The 19,268-nt window shown below is 48.4% G+C and overlaps 3 protein-coding genes across 4 annotated transcripts; 2 read left to right on the top strand and 1 right to left on the bottom strand.

Annotated features, from left to right (window-relative positions):
- The first annotated feature begins 4,643 nt into the window (after positions 1-4,643).
- On the top strand, positions 4,644-5,846 carry PRR30 (proline rich 30). The gene has a single exon (XM_006910431.1). The coding sequence runs from the start codon at positions 4,644-4,646 to the stop codon at positions 5,844-5,846; it is 1,203 nt and encodes a 400-aa protein (XP_006910493.1).
- A 1,657-nt stretch (positions 5,847-7,503) lies between these two features.
- Positions 7,504-11,526, top strand: PREB (prolactin regulatory element binding). 2 transcript variants are annotated; one of them, XM_006910317.3, is made up of 9 exons: positions 7,504-7,874; positions 8,461-8,653; positions 8,833-9,053; positions 9,244-9,324; positions 9,424-9,548; positions 9,892-10,065; positions 10,214-10,286; positions 10,476-10,635; positions 10,822-11,526. In XM_006910317.3, the coding sequence occupies exons 1-9, from the start codon at positions 7,740-7,742 to the stop codon at positions 10,914-10,916; spliced, it is 1,257 nt and encodes a 418-aa protein (XP_006910379.1). In that variant the 5' UTR covers positions 7,504-7,739; the 3' UTR covers positions 10,917-11,526. The 2 variants fall into 2 exon arrangements, with proteins under 2 accessions (XP_006910379.1, XP_024901531.1); XM_025045763.1 differs by lacking the exon at positions 10,476-10,635 and having other exon boundaries at positions 10,822-11,520.
- On the bottom strand, positions 11,519-17,427 carry ABHD1 (abhydrolase domain containing 1). The gene is made up of 9 exons (XM_006910316.3): positions 16,525-17,427; positions 13,675-13,835; positions 13,146-13,328; positions 12,914-12,959; positions 12,654-12,766; positions 12,369-12,542; positions 12,147-12,195; positions 11,879-12,044; positions 11,519-11,756 (listed from the first exon to the last, which is right to left on the bottom strand). The coding sequence occupies exons 1-9, from the start codon at positions 16,636-16,638 to the stop codon at positions 11,545-11,547; spliced, it is 1,218 nt and encodes a 405-aa protein (XP_006910378.1). The 5' UTR covers positions 16,639-17,427; the 3' UTR covers positions 11,519-11,544.
- Positions 17,428-19,268: the final 1,841 nt, after the last annotated feature.

Here is a 19,268-nt window from a genome sequence, read left to right as displayed (position 1 = left end):
TGCTCAATGAACTTTCGGAAAGTGTAGAGAACTCCAACAAAGAGATAAAAAACACAAAAATGGAAATAGACTAAAAAGAACAAACTAATCAAAAACAGATTTGCAAATACAGTGAACAATTTGGTGATGGACAGAGGGGAAGAGGGTTTGGGGTGCTGGGAGAATGGGGTGAAGGGTTAACGAAGTACAAATTAGTAGCTGATGGATGGTCACGGGAATAGGGAGTATGGCATAGGGAATGCAATTAGCATGAATACGTTGGCTAGGTGGAGGGTCAGGGGAGGAAGGGAACAATTGAGGGATCATTTTATGAACTATATAAATGTCTAACCAATGTATTGTATACTTGAAACTAATTAAAATAAATAAATTTTAAAAAACTCAAAGCAAGCAGAAGGAAGAAAATAATGAAGATTAGAATAGAAATAAATGAACTAGAGAATAGAAAAAGCAATAGAGAAAATAAACAAAACCAAAAGTTGGTTCTTTGAAAAGTTTAATAAAACTTGCAAAATTTTATCTAGGCTGACCAAGAATAAAAGAAGACACAGATTACTAAAATAATAAATGAGAAAGTGGACCATACACATAGAAAAAGGATTAAAAGGGAATACTATGGATAACTATATGCCAACAAAAATGGGTAACTTAGATGACACAATTTCCTGGAAAGACACAAACTACCAAAATGGACTCAAGAAGATCAAAATCTGAAAATAAATATAACAAGAGATTGGATCGGTAATATAAAAACCTCTCGCAAAGAAAAGCCCAGACCCAGATGATGTCACTACTGAATTCTACTAAACATTGAAATAAGAACAAATACCAATCCTTCACAAAATGTTCCAACAAATATAATAGGAGGGAACAATTCCTGATTCATTCTACGATGTCAGTTTATCCCAATACTAAAACCAGACAAAGCCATCACAAGAAAAAAAAAAAAACTAGACTAATATCCCTTAAGAATGTAGACACAAAAATCCTCAACAAAATACAAACAGAATCTAGCAACGTGTAAAAATAATTATATACCACATCCAAGTGGAAATGCAGAGTTGGCTTAACACTCAAAAATTAATTACTGTAATACATGATATTAATAGAACAAAGAACAATAACCACATGATCACTCAATAGATGCAGAAAAAGCATTTGACAAAATCCAACACCCTTTACAATAAAACCATTCAGCAGAGGGCATCTATGAAAAACTCACAGCTAACAATATATTTAAAGATGAAACACTAAATTCTTTCTCCATAAGATCAGGAACAAGAAAGACAAGGATGTCCACTCTAGTCATTTCCATTCAATTTTTCCTGAAGTTTCTAGCAAGGCAGGTAGGCAAGAAAAAGAAATAAACAGCATCCAAATTGGAAAGGAAAGACATTTAAGGTTTTGGGAGGTAAAGTAATGCCTCTCCCAAATGTCCATGTTTTAATCCCTATAACCTATGAAAATGTTAGGTTACATGGGAAGGGAAAATTAAGGTTGCTAATCAGCTCACTTTAAAACAGATTATCCTGGATTACCCAGCTGGGCCCAACGTAATTATGTGGGTCCTTAAAAGTTGAAAAAGGAGGTAGAAGCGTTCAGAGTCAGAGGGAGATGTGTCTATTATTTCAAAAATGGTCATAGAAATACAATGGTGCTGGCTTTGAAGATGAAGGAGAGGGACCATAAACCAAGGAATGCGGGCAACTTCTATACACTGGAATAAGCAAGGAAATGGATTCTCCCTAAGAGGCTCCAGAAAGGAACACAGTCCTGCCAACGTCTTGATTTTAACCCAGTTAGACTCGTGTTGAACTTCTAATCTACAGAACTATAAGATAATACATTTGTGTTGTTTTAAGCCACTTAAGTATGAGGTAATTTGCTACAGGGGACATAGGAAACTAAAACAATGGTCCCCTGATTTTTGATAAGGATGCCAAGACAGTTCAGTGGGGAAAGAACAGTCTTTTCAGTAAATGGTGTTGGGACAATTGGATATTCACACATGCAAAAGAATGACGTCAGACCTCTACCTCAGATCTTATACAAAAATTAACTTAAAATGGATCACAGACCTAAACGTAAGAGCTAAAACTACAGAAGTCTGAGAAGAAAACAGAGCAAATCTTTGTGACGTTGGGTTAGGCAACGGTTTCTTAAATAAGACACCGAAAGCAAGCAAGAAAAGAAAAAATAGATAAATGGGACTTTATCAAATTTAAAAACATTTGTTCATCAAAGGAGACCATCAAGGAAGTAAAAAGATAACCCAGAGGATGGGAGAAAATATTTGTAAATCAGATATCTGATAAGGGACTATATAAGTATCCAAAATATATAAGAACTCTTATGATTTAGCATTATGAACACAAACATCTAATTAAAAAAGGGGCCAAAGATTTGAACAGGTATTTTGCCAAAGATAAATAACCCATAAGCACATGAAAAGATGCTCAATATCATTAGTCATTAGAAAAATGTAAACTAAAACCACATTATACTGCCTCACATCCACTGGAATTGCTAAAATCAAAAAGACAGATAATAACATGTGTTGGTGAGGATAGGAAAAATCGGAGCCTTCATATACTGCTGGGGGGATTGAAAAATCGTACAGCTAATTTGGAAATTTTGGCAGTTCCTCAAAATGTTAAATATAGACTCACTATGTGACTAAACAATTCTACTCCCAGGTGTCTAATCAAGGTAAATGAAAATATATGTCCATACAAATGTGGTGCAAGAATGTTCATAGCCCCATTGTTCATAATCACCAAAAGAGTAAAAACAACTAGATATCCAACAATTGATGAATGAGAAAACAAAATACGGTATATGCATATAAAGGAATATTATTTGGCAATAACAAGGAATAAAGCAATGATACATGTTACAATTTGAATGAACTTAGAAAACATTATGCTAAGTGATAGAAGCCAGACACAAAAGGCAACATATTGTATGACACCACTTATGTAAAATTTCTAGAATATGCAAATCCACAGAAAAGTAAGTAAATTTATAGTTTCCAGGGACTGGAGAGAGGGAGGAATGAGGAATGACTGCTAATGGGTATGAGATTTCATTCTGGGGAATACGAAAGAGTCCTAAGATTAGATTGTAGTGATGGTTGCACAACCCTGTGAGTATACTAGAAAATGAATTGCACACTTTAAATAGGTGGATTATATGATATTTGAATTATATCTCAATAAAGCTGTTAAGGAAGTAGTTATTAAAACATATGAGTGTATTTCAAGGAGTGGAGAGATGTGGAGCATGAGCCACTGCTCAGAAAGCAAAAAAAAAAAAAATAAAAAAAAAAAAAAACCCAGGAAGTTGGAGGGCCCAGCCCAAACAGGCCGTATAGTTCAGGAGAACGCTGGATGGAGGAAGTGATACATGGGCAGAGAGCAGAAGCGGAAAGTAGGGCCTGAAGAGGAGACTTGAGTGCCCCAAAGAATTTTGCCAGCTTCAGTTTTGTCAAGGGCCAGCCTTTGGATGATCTCTGAAAGAAGATCCCGGAGCCTTAAGGTGGAGAGTCTATGATGTCAGCACTTGACCTTTGTGACATAGCCATTAGATGTCATGGAGAACTGCCCTCAGGAAATGGGGCTCCTAGCTCCCAAGGGGGGCGGCAACGCCGCCCCTTAGAGAGAGTTGCAGTCTCCCTGAGGCTTTCACCAGTCAGCCCCATTGCTACTGCTGCTGCTGGGCGTGATAAGCCACCTAGGCCTGGGCCAGGCTGAGCCAGAGGACAGCAGCATTAGGAGCAGCAAGCGGGCAGGGGAACCGGAGTTACAGGAAACCAGAATGCCTGCAGAATACCTCGTTCAGGTTTAGGACAACAAAAGCCTGTAACGGAAAACCTCCACCTGGCTGAAGGAGGATTGAGGGCAAGGCTCAGACAGAAATCTGGGCCAGAGTGAGTCCAGGGTAAAGGGTGCTGTGGGGGAGGGGGGGGCGGTGGTCATCCACTTTGTAGTGACTCCTACTCTTTGTCTCAGGTCCCCTCATTGTTGAAGTGCCTCGTGAAACACAGCCCAGTGGAACCCTCATTGGTAAGAGTTCACCTCAATTCCTAGTCTCATCTCAGTCCCCATCTCCCAAGCCCCTTCATCTAACTCCATCCTACCTTCTCTCCCTATTCTTCTCCTTCTCAACTAACCTCCCCTGGAGCATTTTGCCAGTTCTTCTGACTCCAAAGGTGACATGGGTCTTGGTGGACCAGTCTGGAACTGGCACATGAGGCAGAGCCAGAAATGGACTGATTCTCCCAATATCTTGGGCTCTGTTTCTTTCTCTACAGGTCCTATAGGCTGTGTCTTCCTTTCTGGCTTATTCGAATAACTGCTGCTGCCCCTGAGCTCCCAAAAGGCAGCTCTGATTCTCTATCCCTATACAACCCTCACCAATGGCTGACTGCAGAGAAGGGAGTGGCCAAGTTTAGACCCAAGTTCCTGCCTGAACACCCAGAGAACCCGGTGCTACTGGAACACCAACACCAGGCTGGAGCCACACACTGTGCACAGGCAGCCTTGGTTTCTCAGCTACATCTGGCCTCAGAGACGCTGGTCTTGACTCTGCCAGGTCTCTAAATCTCTGGTCTTGACACCCTAGTCCTTTCCGGATTCAAGGCAATGTTGCCTCAAAACAAGAACCAGGTGCTGCTACAGAACTCAGTGCCCCCTGGACGCCCCCCTCAGGGCCCCTCACAACTTGTGGACTCCCATCCCCCCAACCTCCAGCCTCTGCCTCCCCAGAAATCACTCACTCCCTCCCACCAACCTTGCTCTCTTCCCTCACAGTCCCACTCTCCTGGCTCCCATTTCTATTCTTCTGACTCAAATTCTGACTTTGTCCTACATCCCTGCTCTTCCTTTCTCCCAAGTTCCCCAACTTTCTTTCATCAGAATTACCTCTCTCTCTCTCTCCCACATTCTTCCTCTCCCTCCCATCAGCTATACCCTTCACCTCCTCCTACTCACTCCTCCTCTCCCTCTCAGCCACAGAACTCCTCTCTCCCCTACTCACACTGCCAGTCTCCCTTCCGCCCCGAAGACATACCTAGCTCCACGATCACTTCCCCAAGCCCCAGCCTACCTTCTCCTGGGGTCCGCTCTAACAGGCAGACATGGCACTGGCATCAGTACCAGGACACCAGGTCCCCTGGGGTGGTGGGGGGATGCGTGGCAAGCGAGAGGGACCCTGCAGAGTTCAGGGACCCAGGAGCCCTGGCCCAGGCCCTGGTGGTCCATCTGGGGCACCGCCGCATCGCACACGACCTGCGGCTACTGCTTTTGCAGCGCCTGTGGCTAGGCACAACCGGCGAGCCTCCAGTCGTGGAGTATCCGATATGTCTGGTGTGTCTCCGGCCCCGCAGCCCCTCTTGCCCCATCCCCAGGTACAAGACTGGACCCCGGCTGCTTGCCTTCCCCCAACTACTGCCCTATGCACAGGGCCAGGAATCTGGACCACTCCGCATAGGCATCGGCTTTGGCCTCCGCCTGCCTCGTGGCCAGGCCAGGGCTTTGCACCTGTTGCCAGAAAAAAAGCCGGAGGAAGTAGGCCCTCAGGGCAAGGCCCCTCAGGCCCGTGGGTATCAAACCCGGGCACCTCAGGCCCCAGCAGCGGCTCAGGCCCCAGCAAATTCAGCCTTAGGCACACCCTCCCAGACCAGGAGCCTCAGGTCTGCAGGCCCTCAGCCACCAAACTCCACGCGATGTTCAGGGCCTCCACTTCAGGCACCAAAACAGGCCACTGTCTCCCTGAAGCCCAATCCTTCCTCTGCTCCAAAGAAGCCTGCCTCTCCAGAGCCTATTCTCCGAAAGTCGCCACCCTAGCTCCAGAGCCACGAAGGCTCCCTGGAGCACCTCCTCCAAACCCCACCGTCCCTACCAGGGCCCAGATCTCGGGAAGCCCCCGAGACACCCTGAAGGGCTGGCTAGCTGGAGGTCAGGTGTGTTCTCCAGTCTTGAACCCTGGGAGCCCGTTGTGGAGTCTGCTCTCTCCTGGCTGAAGAGGACCAAAGCACCCGAGGCCCCATTAAGCCTTAATGTATCCAATAAAGCCTGACCCTGAAAAATTTGTGTTTGTGTCCTGCTGAGCCAACACAGTGGGTACCTACAAGGGGGCCAGGACCAAGCAAGGGGCTAAGGAGAGTCAAAGGAAACAGTGCCAGGGAGAATGGATGACATGTATCTGAGGCGGGCATGGGACTCAGAAGGCTTGAGCACCTGAGATGTGCAGAGGGCTCTGGCGGGTCTTTTACACATTTAAATCAATTTAATGAGACAGATAATGGCATCCCCAATGATGAAGCCACTGGGCCCTTTCCTCTGGGGGAAATTTAGGTTAATAAGGATGCATGCTGATGAGACCAGGGGAGCAGTAGGTGTCTCCTTGTAAGAAAGAGCACTCCTAGCATTTACTCAGAGAACATAGGGACCCTCACATTGGAGATCAGAAACCCAAGGGCCCCCTTGGGAGGGTGAGGTGTCAGGCAGAGACAAGATCTGTCCTGCTGGGGGCCGGGTTGCCTGCTTCTGAGGGTGTCAGTGGGAAGCAGCCCCTGCCCACAAATCCTCAACAGCTATGAGAATGGCTGCGGATCATGGATAGGTGTTAAGGTAAATAGTGATTTTTTCATACTAGGAAGCGATAGGTTCGAAATTTGAAGCCAGATTTGTTTTAAAGTTCACACTGCCTCCATTAAGAGGTAACATTTCCCATGTGTGACTGATGCAAAACAGGGAGAATCTCCAAGTGGGGACTTGAGCCCTACACTGGCCAGGAGAGGGTCCTTGACTCCACACAGGAAAGAATTTAAGCGTGAGCCAATCAGAGATAAAAGGAAAGTTTATATTAGAGAAAAAAGTAAGGTTCCACAGACAGACGTGGTCGCCTCTCAAAGCCAGAGAACGAGATCCCTAATGTTTGAAGAATTCAGTTATTTGTTTTCCTTTTAGGGTATGGGTATGCAGCGTTCAAGGCATGGGGAACTAGCCGTTAGAGCAAGAATCTTCCTGTGGGTTCCCTGTGGTCTGGCGTGTGCTGATCAGCCAGTTTCCCGCGTGTAACAGCACACAGCAGGCTCTGAATACAACCTGGTTTAATATTTAGTCAATGTGTGTAATTCTCACGCCACTTTCCTATATTATGACCTCAGACAAACCACTTTCTCTCGGGTAAAACAAAGGCTGCGCTTATAGGAGTCTGCCTATCATTCCTGAAGGGTAGAGAGCCCTAATCCAAGCATTTCTTTATTAAAGGTTTAATAACCTCCCTGAACTTTTATCAGCTCCCTTCCTCCCCCTCCTCCAGAATCACCAAGAGCTTTCCCCCAGCGCAGAAGCGCACCTGTCAAATCCCTGCAAAAAGATGGCGGAGTCTGATGTCACAAGGGGCGCAGGAGAACCGAATCCTGACCCCTGGTATTCCGCCACAACAGGCCGGCTAGTGCTGACGCGTATTGGCGGTTCTGCGCCTGCGCGAGGAGTGCAGGCGGGGTGCGCGTGCGCACTGAGCGTCAGGGAGACCCGGGTTAGGTGCCTGGGACAGAGAACCGGTTGCCGTGTGTGATTAGAGTTTTGGCAACCCGCCCCTTGTGAGAGGGGTCAGGAGTGCTGCCGGCGGTGACCGAACCAAATTCAGCAGCGGCTGGGGCAAGAATCGACGGCCGGGCGTGGCATGTCCCAGGTGCCGCGGTGCGGACAGTGAAGCCGGCGGGGAGCGGCATGGGCCGGCGCCGGGCGCCAGAGCTGTACCGGGCCCCGTTCCCGCTGTACGCGCTTCAAGTCGACCCCAGCACGGGGCTGCTCATCGCTGCGGGCGGAGGAGGCGCCGCCAAGACAGGCATAAAGAATGGTGTGGTAAGGGCGCAGGGCCCCTGGGGCTGAGTCACCCCACAGGCTGAGGGCGATTCCGGGAGGGTCGTGGGGGCGGGCCGTACCCCAGCTTCGGACCCTGCTCCTCCCCAGTGGAAATCCCCTTCATGCTGGGAGTGCCCGAGCGAGATTCAGCTGAGAACTTGCTCACTGGGCAATCGAGACATTCCTAAGGTAAAGTAAAAACTGCACACAGCGCTGCGTAAGCAAGAACACTTCAACTCGACCTCAGGGGCAACTCGGGGGTCTTGTCCTGGCCCCCTGAGCGGAGGCTACGGAGAGGTCTGCCCTCTAATTGCGGCTAGAGTGCTGCATTTGGCCCGTAGGCTAGGTTTCTTAACTCTTCAAAGCGGCACCCTATTCTGTAAACTGGTGGTAATAAATCCCAACCCTGCCCGCCTTACAGATTTGTTCAAAAAAAAGAAAAAAGAAAAATGGGTTGGAGAAAGCCTTGTGACTAGAAAGTGTGGTAAGCAAAGGGGTAGGGCATCAGACTACAGGATGCAAGTTTGCCTTGACGTAAACTCCAGGCACCCCTGAACCTCGCTCATTCTGGTTCCCTCTCCCACAGCACTTTTTGCAGCTAGAGCAGATTAATGGGCGCCTGAGCGCCTCCTTGCTACACTCCCATGACACAGAGACACGGGCCACCATGAATTTGGCCCTAGCTGGTAACATCCTTGCTGCAGGGCAGGATGCCCACTGTCAGCTCCTGCGCTTCCAGACCCACCAGCAGAAGGGCAAAAACAAGGCAGAGAAGGCAGGTGAGAAGCCCCCTCTCTAGCTTTGGGGAAAGGCTTACATGAGTAAGATTACTCTCATCTTGGTTTCTAGAGAAGTGGGGCTGGAAGTGGGGTTATGGTAGCAGCAGGAAGCTGGTGGAGAGAGGGGGCTGACACATTACTATAGAAGCCTGGAATCTGGTGGGCTGTTTGTGTTGCAGGTTCCAAGGAGCAGGGGCCTCGCCAAAGGAAGGGGTCAGCCCCAGCAGAGAAGAAATCTGGAGCTGAAACCCATCAGGAGGGAGTAGAACTCAGAGTAGAGAATTTGCAGGCGGTGCAGACGGACTTTGGCCCTGATCCACTGCAGAAAGTCGTATGCTTCAACCATGATAATACCCTGCTTGCCACTGGAGGGACGGATGGCTACATTCGTGTCTGGAAGGTGTGGTTTTGGTGGATTAGGGAAGAGGAATGTCAGTAGCAGCAAGGCCAGAATTGTGAGAAACTGAATGTAGGTTCTGGAAACCTGTGAGTGAAACTTGTGCTGAGTGGCCATAAGAAGAGAAGAGGGGTAGGAGAATCTGTGCTCTTGCTGAGTACCTGGGCTAACCATAGTGGTGGTTTGGCTGCAGGTACCCAGCCTAGAGAAAGTGCTGGAGTTCAAAGCCCATGAAGGGGAGATTGAGGACCTGGCTTTGGGCCCTGATGGCAAGGTGAGGAGGTGAGAGGGTGGAGAAAGTAGGTAGTTATGCTGCATGTTCTATAAGTGGATCTCCTAACTGTCCATCCTTGGAATCTCGATTCCTGACTAGTTGGTAACTGTGGGCTGGGACCTTAAGGCCTCCGTGTGGCAGAAGGATCAACTGGTGACACATCTGCACTGGCAAGAGAACGGACCCACCTTTTCGAACACGACTTACCGCTACCAGGCCTGCAGGTGTGAAGGCCCTGGAGGGTGGCTAAAAGAGGCTCAGCCTAGATATGGGGAAGTGTAAAAAGTCTTGGGGGAAGTGTAGAAAGCCTTCTAGGGGTAGGGGGGATGTTTTCCAGAAGGAATGTTCCCAACTGGCCTTTCCCTCACTAATTCTCCTGTTTTCAGCGCCTCTACTATGTGAGGGAGGCCCATGGCATTGTGGTGACAGATGTGGCCTTTCTACCTGGAGAGGATCATAGCCTTGGCGGGTGTTACCTCTGGCCTGACTAGGGTGCAGGAGGGTACAAACTCTTGAGGAAGTCTGGGCAGGCCCCAGGAGCTTAACAGCTTCTCGCCCGACCCCCAGGTTTGGGCAGGTTCCAGACCAGCCTGCCAGTCTGCGACTCTTCACAGTGCAGATTCCTCACAAGCGTCTGCGTCAGCCCCAACCCTGCTACCTCACAGCCTGGGATGGCTCCACCTTCTTGCCTCTTCGGACCAAATCCTGTGGCCATGAAGTCATCTCCTGCCTTAGTGTCAGGTGTGAGACATTGCTGGCTTGGCTGGATGTGAGGGTGGCTGGGGGAGCTTGGGAAGGAGTCCCGCCTGAGTCCCTGAGGACCATTGTTAGTGAATGAGTGTTGATGCGCAGGCCTCTAGGACAATGAGCATTTTATTGTCTGTTGCAGTGAATCGGGTACCTTCCTAGGCTTGGGCACGGTCACTGGCTCTGTTGCCATCTACATAGCTTTCTCTCTCCAGGTAATGGGTAGAGGTGGGCACAGCCCTGAGGACTCTTTGGGGTGGGGACTCTAGGCCTGCTTCTACCCTGAGTGTGCAGGAAGGAGTCTGGCCAACCTGTAGAGGGAAAGCCTTCTAGGGGTAGGGGGGATGTTTTCCAGAAGGAATGTTCCCAACTGGCCTTTCCCTCACTAATTCTCCTGTTTTCAGCGCCTCTACTATGTGAGGGAGGCCCATGGCATTGTGGTGACAGATGTGGCCTTTCTACCTGAGAAGGGTCGTGGTCCAGAGCTCCTTGGGTCCCACGAAACTGCCCTGTTCTCTGTGGCTGTGGATAGTCGTTGCCAGATGCACCTGCTACCCTCACGGCGTGAGTCATCGGGATAGGGGGTACCACCCAATCTTCATCCTCAGCAAAAATTTGCCCCCTAGTGAATGGGCTGTTTGTTTGTAGCCATCTGCCCCCTCCTTGAATAGAATCAGTTGAGGGTTCTGTTCTTTAGACTGTAAAGCCCATTAGCACCCCCCTAACTTCTTCCCTTACCCTCCCTTGCAGGGAGTGTTCCTGTGTGGCTGCTGCTGCTGCTATGTGTTGGGCTTATTGTTATGACCATCCTGCTGCTCCAGAGTGCCTTTCCAGGTTTTCTTTAGCCTCACTGCTCCCAGGGAAACAGGGGCCTGGACACTGCCACCTTCTGGACCAGAGTGGAGGCCTGGACCCTGTTGCTCACTCCACCCGGGTCCACCACAACTAAGGTGTCCTCAGATGAGACTTGATGGGTACTGCCTGCGGCTCTGTGCAACTCTGAACCCTGGGAACCCTGCATTCATCATCTATGGATCCACCCAAGACAGTGGTGTCTGCAGCCCAAGCTACACCTCCTGCCTCCTTTCCTCTGCCCACCAGAGGCTCCAGAGTTGAGTCTGTCCTTTCTCCAGAAATATGTGAAGATGCCCCAGAATCTGGAGGCATTGCTATCCTTCCTGCAGAAATAATCCATTTCTCCTTCTCCCTTCACAATCTGTGGCCAGTTGCTCTTCACATGAGCCCCTGGCATTTGCTGGCCTGTGACTTGCTGTTAGAGAAAGAAGAGGCAAAAGGTAATTTGTGGGTTCAGCTAGATAGCTCTAAGCCAGCCAGGGTAAATATGAAGTAAATTCCTGGATGGCCTAACCTAGCCTTGAGAAAAGGGAAAGTGAACCTCAGCCCATTTGGCAGGAAAGGTTTATATTTAATAAACAAGGGAAGACTGAACTGAGACCCCCAATGGTACTCTCATCAGCTCTTGCCTCCTTCTGAAGGTGAGGGAGCCCTGAGGCTGCGCAGCTCTGCTGGGTGCTGAAAGATGGCTTTGGCATACTGATGGAAGAGGCGGCTCATGTAGCAGTGCTGCCAGGGGAACAGCCCTTCCAGGAAGCCAATGTGGCCACCCTGGGCTGTGACGAGCAGTGCAACATGGGGAGATTGCTGAGCAGCCTGTAAGGGAAGAGCTGGGGGGAGGGTTGGAGAGAAGGTCAGGAGCCCCAGCCTTTACTGAGAGCCCAGGCTCTCCACTTGCACCTCATGGCCCATTGTCTTTCGAGTGTAAAGCATCCATATTCAGGGTGCTCACCATGGACTGGGGAGAAGGGGTCATCAGCTGCATTGAGGCAGAGCACAGGGATCTGGATGGCATCTACCTTGGTTCTTGGGCTTGCTGCCTGGTAGTAGGAAACACAGTCTTGATATCCGAAGGCCGTAGCTGTGTAGCGCTCGTCAAACTGGCGGATTGTGCGGGCCTGCAGGTGGTGGAGGGTGGGATAGGCTAGGATGAGGATAGGGAATAGGAAGATAATGGAAGAACAGTTTTGAGCAGAGGGAAGATGGTTGAAAGACTATACCTGTAGCACAGAATCTATGTTTACAACCTTTTCCATCACTTTTCTGTTTCTGCAAAAGAGCACTTAGTGATTTGGCTCTGCTGACTTGACCAGAGCACCCAGCCTCTGTTTATTTCATGAGTGAAAAAGCTCAGATACAGGACTGACCCAAGCACTGGGAGAACCTGGCATGTCTGCCATTCTACCCTGTCTGCTGCCCCCTCCCACTTGCCAAGACCCTACCGGTCCACAATTTGGCAGAGCCCAGCAGTGAGGCGCTGATTAAAGAGCAGTGAGTTGAGTGGGGTCTCCAGGGAGCAGGTAGTCTCAAAGGAATCCCAGCATGCAGATAGAGTCAGTGCTGCCACCAACCCTGCAGCCAGCCCCGTTCGTGCCAGGTGGTTCAGCACTAATATCCTGCAGGATTGGACCAATTTGCATTAATGAGTTGGGACAGGAAACGAGAGGATATGGAGGAGGAAAGAAACAAAGGGAGACGGTGTTGGGTTAAGCCCAGATAGGCTTTACCCTCCGAGAGAGATGCCCACAGCCAGCAGTGGAGCTTGGGAGTAGCGGTGCTTGATGTGGTTCACAACTGTCTCTAGATCTTCAGTATTGCTGGCACAAAAGGTCCTGTGGGTCTGAGGCAAACCAGATCATTGGGAGGTCCCAGCCAGAAGGCAGAAGAATGGAAGGGAAATGGGAGAAGTATAGGTAAGTAGAACCACAGAGCCAAGAATCTTAAGGGAGTTGGGTCAGGGGCTCCTTTGAGGAAGGAGGGTACTCACCAGCAGTTCTTCTCCACGGCAACCCCGGTTATTGAATACGACAGCCCTGTGATACACACATGCACATCTTAGCCAGACCCTCCCTAGAAGCCCCTCTTTGGTATCCTGAAAGAGCAGTCAAAAGGTGCCTTTCACATAGCACCATCTCCCCATAGCTGCCAGTCTGAATTGACCTCCCTGTTAACCAGTTTTCATATACCACCCAACTCCTCTGGGCTGTGCTTATCCTTACCTATAACCATCCCTCAAAACTTGGTTGACTAGGTGCAAGATATATGTCTCCTGGCTACTGCCTGTGATGCCAGGAAGCAGTAATACAATAGGCTGTGTGGCAGGATCAGGATATTGACTGCTGTCATTCTGGCCAGCCCAATCTAGCAAGAGCTGTCCTCCATCTGGAGTTTGGAGGACTTCACTGTGATTTTGGAGAAAAGGGCACACAAAAATACCATTAGGAACTCCTATGTACTTAAAAAGGTATATCCCCTGTCCCACCACAAACAACTCCCACAACTTCCCATCAGCATCATTTGAGGGTATGCATTACATAAAACAAGACTATAACGAAATATAACGGGGACATAAAAGATTAAATATTACCTTATGGTTGTGCAATTAAATAGCCCTCCATATAGCCACTCTCATTGTTCCCCTCAACACACTGAGGCAGATGGGGAAAAGGTTACCTTCATTTTAAAAGAGGTAGACAGGATTCCCCTATACTTGCAGCTTTGTGTTCAACTCCTTGTGTCCCTTCTTACCTCCAGTAAGGGACTAGAGGCCGGGGCTGCAGTAAGACGCGGAAGATGGTTTGTAACCTCCCCTCAAAGCACCATAGCGTAGGGTAGAAAGTCTCCACAGTGATTGGGCAGTGTTGCTCCAAGAAGGCCAGAAACCGGGACCCAGTCACCAGTTGAGGCCTCTGTAATCACACAACACAATCTGTATCACTCCCCTAATTTTTACACCAAGCTGGTGAGGCATCAGACACCAGAGTGACCCTTCTCTAGAGGCCAGCCTGGAGGGTACTGCTTTAGCTGGGGGTGAGAAATCTAGCATTCACCTCTTTTAATATAGTCCAGCTAGAGGCTCAAAGAACCCCAGTCCTGGAGTGTCACCTCTCCAGAACTGACCCTGAACCAACTCAGAACCAGGGCCAGGAGCTGCTGCAGCTGACTGGGTGCTGACTCTTCCATCTAGCCTATCCATGCCCTGAACCCATTTTGGAGAGAGCAGATAATACAAGATAAATTGCCCAGCTGATTCCTTGCAGGAAGGGCTGGGATCCCGGACAGGGGCTGAAGAAATGCAGCACCATTCAACCTGCAGCCTTTGCCTTGCAGTTGGATTATCCACGCTGTCATCTTCCCAAGATTAGCTTGGGCAGCGCAGGCGGCTCCTGATTTTAGCACCCTATTGTTGCATATTCCCTACTGCGTATGTTCACTGCTGAAAGGCTTCTTCCTACCACAGCACCTCATTTTCTTATTCATGGGGCCTCAGCTGTTCAACCATACTCTAAAGGAGGATTAGTCCTAAAATGAATAAATTTTCCTTCATGCCAGCCAGGGAGAAGTTAACAGGGATGGGATAACAGGGACAGATAAGGACAAAGGGACAGCTCTGATTTACAACAACTCTGCTTACTGCTTCTGGACAGACGTTAGCAAATGAGAGGGCCTAGCCACAAAGAAGGCTTATGAAGGAATATGCCATACAAAGCCAAAAGGCCTTAGACTCAAACTGCATTTCTGTCATAGGCCCTAAGCAACCCGAGGACCATATTCCTATCTCTTCTGCAGTCTCGGTACTCAAAAGGGGCTGGGTAAATAATGAACTAGAGGCCAGGTTGGTAGCATAACTTATGAGATGTTACACTCTGGTTTTTACGCCCTAGAATAATAATACCTGTGATTCATTGTATGCTATATGCAGGCACCAGGCTAAGCCCAACCTTATGAAGATATTATATAAATGAAGAAACTATGATTCACAGATAGTTTCCCAAAGTTACAGCAAGCAAGAGGCAAAGTGGAATATATATAATATATAATGTAAATATAATTATATTACCACTAATACTAGTGGTAAAATCTATTCAGTGCATTTTACATCCTGTGATAGATATATCCTGTGATCTTCACAAAGCTGCTCTTTGAAATAGGTAATGTGAGCCCTCTGCAGAAACAGTTTTGAATGTTGAGTAACTTGACAAAGGTCATGAAGCTTGCCAAAGCTTAGCAGTGGAGCTGAGATTCAGACCCAGGTCTGTCTGACACTAGAGCTTATGCTCTTAGTCACTGTACTATATTACATCCTAATTGCCAAGATTTTGAGTTGTTATCAATTTATTAGATCCTTGGTCAAACAGCTTAGTAGTGTAGAACAAGGTGCTAATAAATTAGGTCATAGGTTTGATTTATGTGGGTTAGTTTCATTTTAACTCTAGTGAAGTATTTCTTGACTCATCACTGAGAATTAAATTGTAATATGCCATTGGGCACTGTGGACAAATCAATACCAGTCTGTTAACCATGCTGGATAATCCAAACTCCATGTCTTCAAGGCCTCCAGAATGGCACTGTTCCTGCATTTTAACCAGTATGTGACAGTCAAGGAAGGGTTTGGAGTATGAAGTATGAAGTGGCAGAGGCCTCTGACTTTTGTATGCAAGCAAAGGAAAATGTTTAGTTAAGAACAGCTCTGGTCTGAAATGAGTGACCTTCTATATCAGACATGTAAGATTTACAGGATATTGTGAGGTTCAGATTTTTAAAATTGTTTTATTAAGGTAGACTTATCAAAACTACATGTGAGTATAGAAAGCTCTGGAAATACAGAAAAGTCCAGGTGACATTAAAATTTCCTATTGATGTTTTTAAAGGGCTCGAATCAATAGGTTTCTTGTTAGACTCAGCTACCTAGAACAGAGTTTAATGAAGATGAAAAGATTTAGATTTTTCTGCATATGTAAGTTATGTATTTTCAGTGAGAACGAAATCTCCAAGTTCATCAAGGTCAACCCCTTCAGACTTTCTCACTGCACTGTACATGGAGGGCCTCAAACTTAATACAGGGCTGAATGAGCAAGAGCAGTTAGGGTTACCCATTAATCCTGAGCCAGAAGGGGAACCTCTGCCAGCCCTTGAGAAGCAAGGCCCTACTATGCTGATGGGGTGCTGTTAGCCACAACTCAACAGGCCTCTGGTTCCTTCATTCAATACAGCTAATGAAAAACAGCTAGACTGTCTAAAAAGAAAAGGAAAGCATAGCGTGCGTATCTCCCTGACACCTCAGGATGCCTTCCACCCCGCCTTTCCCCAAATGTCCACATCATAGGGAGCCGGAAAGTCCCAGCTATTACAGGGAGCATGCGAGATGCAGAGAGAATCTAGGCGGGCGAAGAACCAACTCTCCATTAGATAACAGCAAAGCGGAGCCTGGCTGGAGCGCGGGCGGGGATGGTGGTGGGGTTGGGGCGACAAATTTCACTTGGGACGAGAGGCCCAACCATGCCAGTTCCCACAAAGGGCTCAAGCCCCCAGCTGGAAGCTGCCCTCTAGACCCGAGTATCCCCAACCCGACGGCTAGAGCTCTGGACCCGCACCCACCTGGGGCACACATGCCCAGTAGTAACCCAAGTAGAGGGCAACGCCAAGACCCCAAAGCCGAAAGAATAGCTCTGTCCAGGTGCCGTTCAGGGGGCTTAGGGAGAAGCTCAGCATACTGTATTCCGACTCCCAAGTTCTTGACTGGCTCCAGCGCTTTGACTTTGTCTAGTCCGCCCGCAGGTGAACGCCGGGCCCCACCCGTTACACGCCATTGGGCGGCCTGTGCAGGGTCCGCCTCCAGTGCCCGGCGGTTCGGGGCCCCGCCCACCGCCTTGCGTCCCGCGGCTGGCGAGGCGAGGGGTGGTGCTAGGACAGCGCGGGCGTGCCCGCCCCCCAGCGCGGCGCTGACCTGAGTGACCCGCAAATGGCTTCCCAGCCCGCCGCCCGGGTCTCGCGCCTCCTTTCTCCGCTTTGCGGTCACAAGCAGCGCAGCCCCTGGCGAGGATTAGCGGCCTCCGCATAGCCGCCATCTTGGTGAGGGGCACCTCCAGCTCCCTGCTCATACTCTGCCCTGACGGCGCAAGAAAGGCAGCCTGGTCAAGGTACCCCAGCCGCTCAGTCCGTCACACACGGGACACAGCCGCTCCAGTGGTGACGTTCTGCTTGGTCACACAGAGTACAGCCATTCACAGTGAAGTTCACACTCAGAACATGGCTAATTCACGTAGTGTCTGCCATGCCGAAGTCCCACAGTGTCAGCCATTCACAGTGGTCCTCACACACTGGATACAGCCATTCACACTGGAAATCTCCACACTGTCACATTGTTGGGTTTCAGCTACTGAGTGGGTGGCATTACAATAGTCATACACACATATAGTTTAAAATCATACGGTGTCACTCTCTGTATGATATAATCCCTGTCAAGTAAGTGCGACAGATTTTTACTCCTCACCGACTCTGTACCAGGCTCTTGGGCTATCCCCGGGATGCTGTCCTTGTCGTCACTAAGATGTAGAAACAACTCATCTAGAGCAGTGGCTCTCGACCTTGACAGAAGATTAGAATCATCTGGGAGTTTTAAAAACTACCAGTGCCCAGGCTCCAGCCCCCATATAGTTGATCTAGACTGTAGCCTAGGTATCAATATAACTTAAAAGCTGTCTGGAAGATTCTACTGTGTAGTCAGGGTTAAACCCTGCAATAGAGCATGATGCTATACAAGGGGAGGTCTAGCTGCAGTGGCAGCACTGAGGAGCATTCTCAAACTCCATGGGATGAGAGAAAGTGTACCCAGATGTCAAATGACAGTACATTTAAGGCGAAACCGAAAAATGAGTAGGAGTTTCCCAGGTAAAGAATAGTTAGTTGTTCCGGGAAAGGAAATGAGCCTAAGCAAAAGCCTGGATATGAGAGACCTCTTAAAAGAACCAAGAGAAATCTGGTGTGCCTGGAGCATACGAGATGGTCAAGAACCAGGTTGTGAGCAGCTATATGAAGAATGTTAGCGTTTATCCTAAGGGTGGAGGAAAGCCATCAGAGTTTTATATAGGAGTGGATGACATGATGAGAGTTGTTTTAGAAGAATCATTCGGGCTACTTCTTGAATGGATTGGAGGAGGAAGAGAATGGAAGTGGAGAGGCCAATTAGGAGGCTTGTTAGCAGAACTTTGCCAAGGATAATGGCTGGCTGGACTGGGGGGAAAGTGAAGGTCTTCACACAGGCTGAATTGATAGGACTTGGTAGTAGGTGGGAGGTGTGGGGAGAAGGAGGAATCATGGATGACCCCCAGGTTTCAGACTGCTTTGATTCAGGGATGCATAATGGTGCCTGTCTCTGGGACAGGAAAACTGGGGGAGGAGAAGGTTTGAGGAGGAAGACGATATATTCTGACTCAGACATGTAGAGGTTGGGGTGCTGGTAAATGTTCTAATTGTGTTTTATTACATTGTCTATTTGGCTTCCATTAATCAGAAAGCCAAACTAATGGCCAAAGTTGTTTACATGTCCCCTGCCATCCAGAGTCCATACTCTGAGCCACTTCCTTTAACTCTCACACACCAAACCAATATATACCCTGTCCTAAATCAACACAGGGCCAGGTCCCAGACAACCAGGGACAGCCCAAAATATTCATTTAGCCAGTCCAAAGCTATTTACCCTGCCATGCCTTGCCTTTCTCATTTAATAAAGGCTCTGGCCTAAGCTTTTCCCTTGCCTTCTGCCTTCTGCCTTACCTTGGCACTTCCACCTGTGGTCCTGTGTGGTGTGCTGTGCCTCTCATTTCTAGGGGAATTGTAACATTAAACTTTCCTCTCAATAGTATTGCTGCTGGCATCCCCCTGCCCGTAACTGCTGCCTCCTCCTGTGGTCCTGCCTGCTGCATCGTGCCTTCCATTTCTAGGGGAACTGTGAGTCACATTAGACTTTTCTTTCAATGGCATTGACCTCTCCATGTTGTCACTCAGTCACCTTTATAAATTAAGATCTGGAACAAATCAATAGCATGTTCAATTTTTTGAAGTAGTCGGGGGCTTAGAGATTGTAATTTGAGATTTGATAGTCATCAGCATTTAGATGATATATTAGTTTGCAGAGTTGCCATAACTAGGTACCACAAACTGGGTATCTTAAACAACAGAACTTTATTGTCTCACAATTCTGGTGACAAGAAGTCCAAGACCAAGGTGTCAGCAGAACTGGTTCCTTCTGAGAGTTGTGAGGAAGAATCTGTTCCACACCTCTCCTCTAGTTTCTGGCAATCTGGCAATTCCTTGGCATGTAGAAGCTTCACCCCAATCTC

Source organism: Pteropus alecto, unplaced genomic scaffold (assembly GCF_000325575.1).
Source record: "Pteropus alecto unplaced genomic scaffold, ASM32557v1 scaffold61, whole genome shotgun sequence".
Classification (NCBI taxonomy): Eukaryota; Metazoa; Chordata; class Mammalia; order Chiroptera; family Pteropodidae; genus Pteropus; species Pteropus alecto.
Note: the sequence above shows the minus strand (reverse complement) of the source record. Positions and strands in the feature narration are given on the sequence as shown.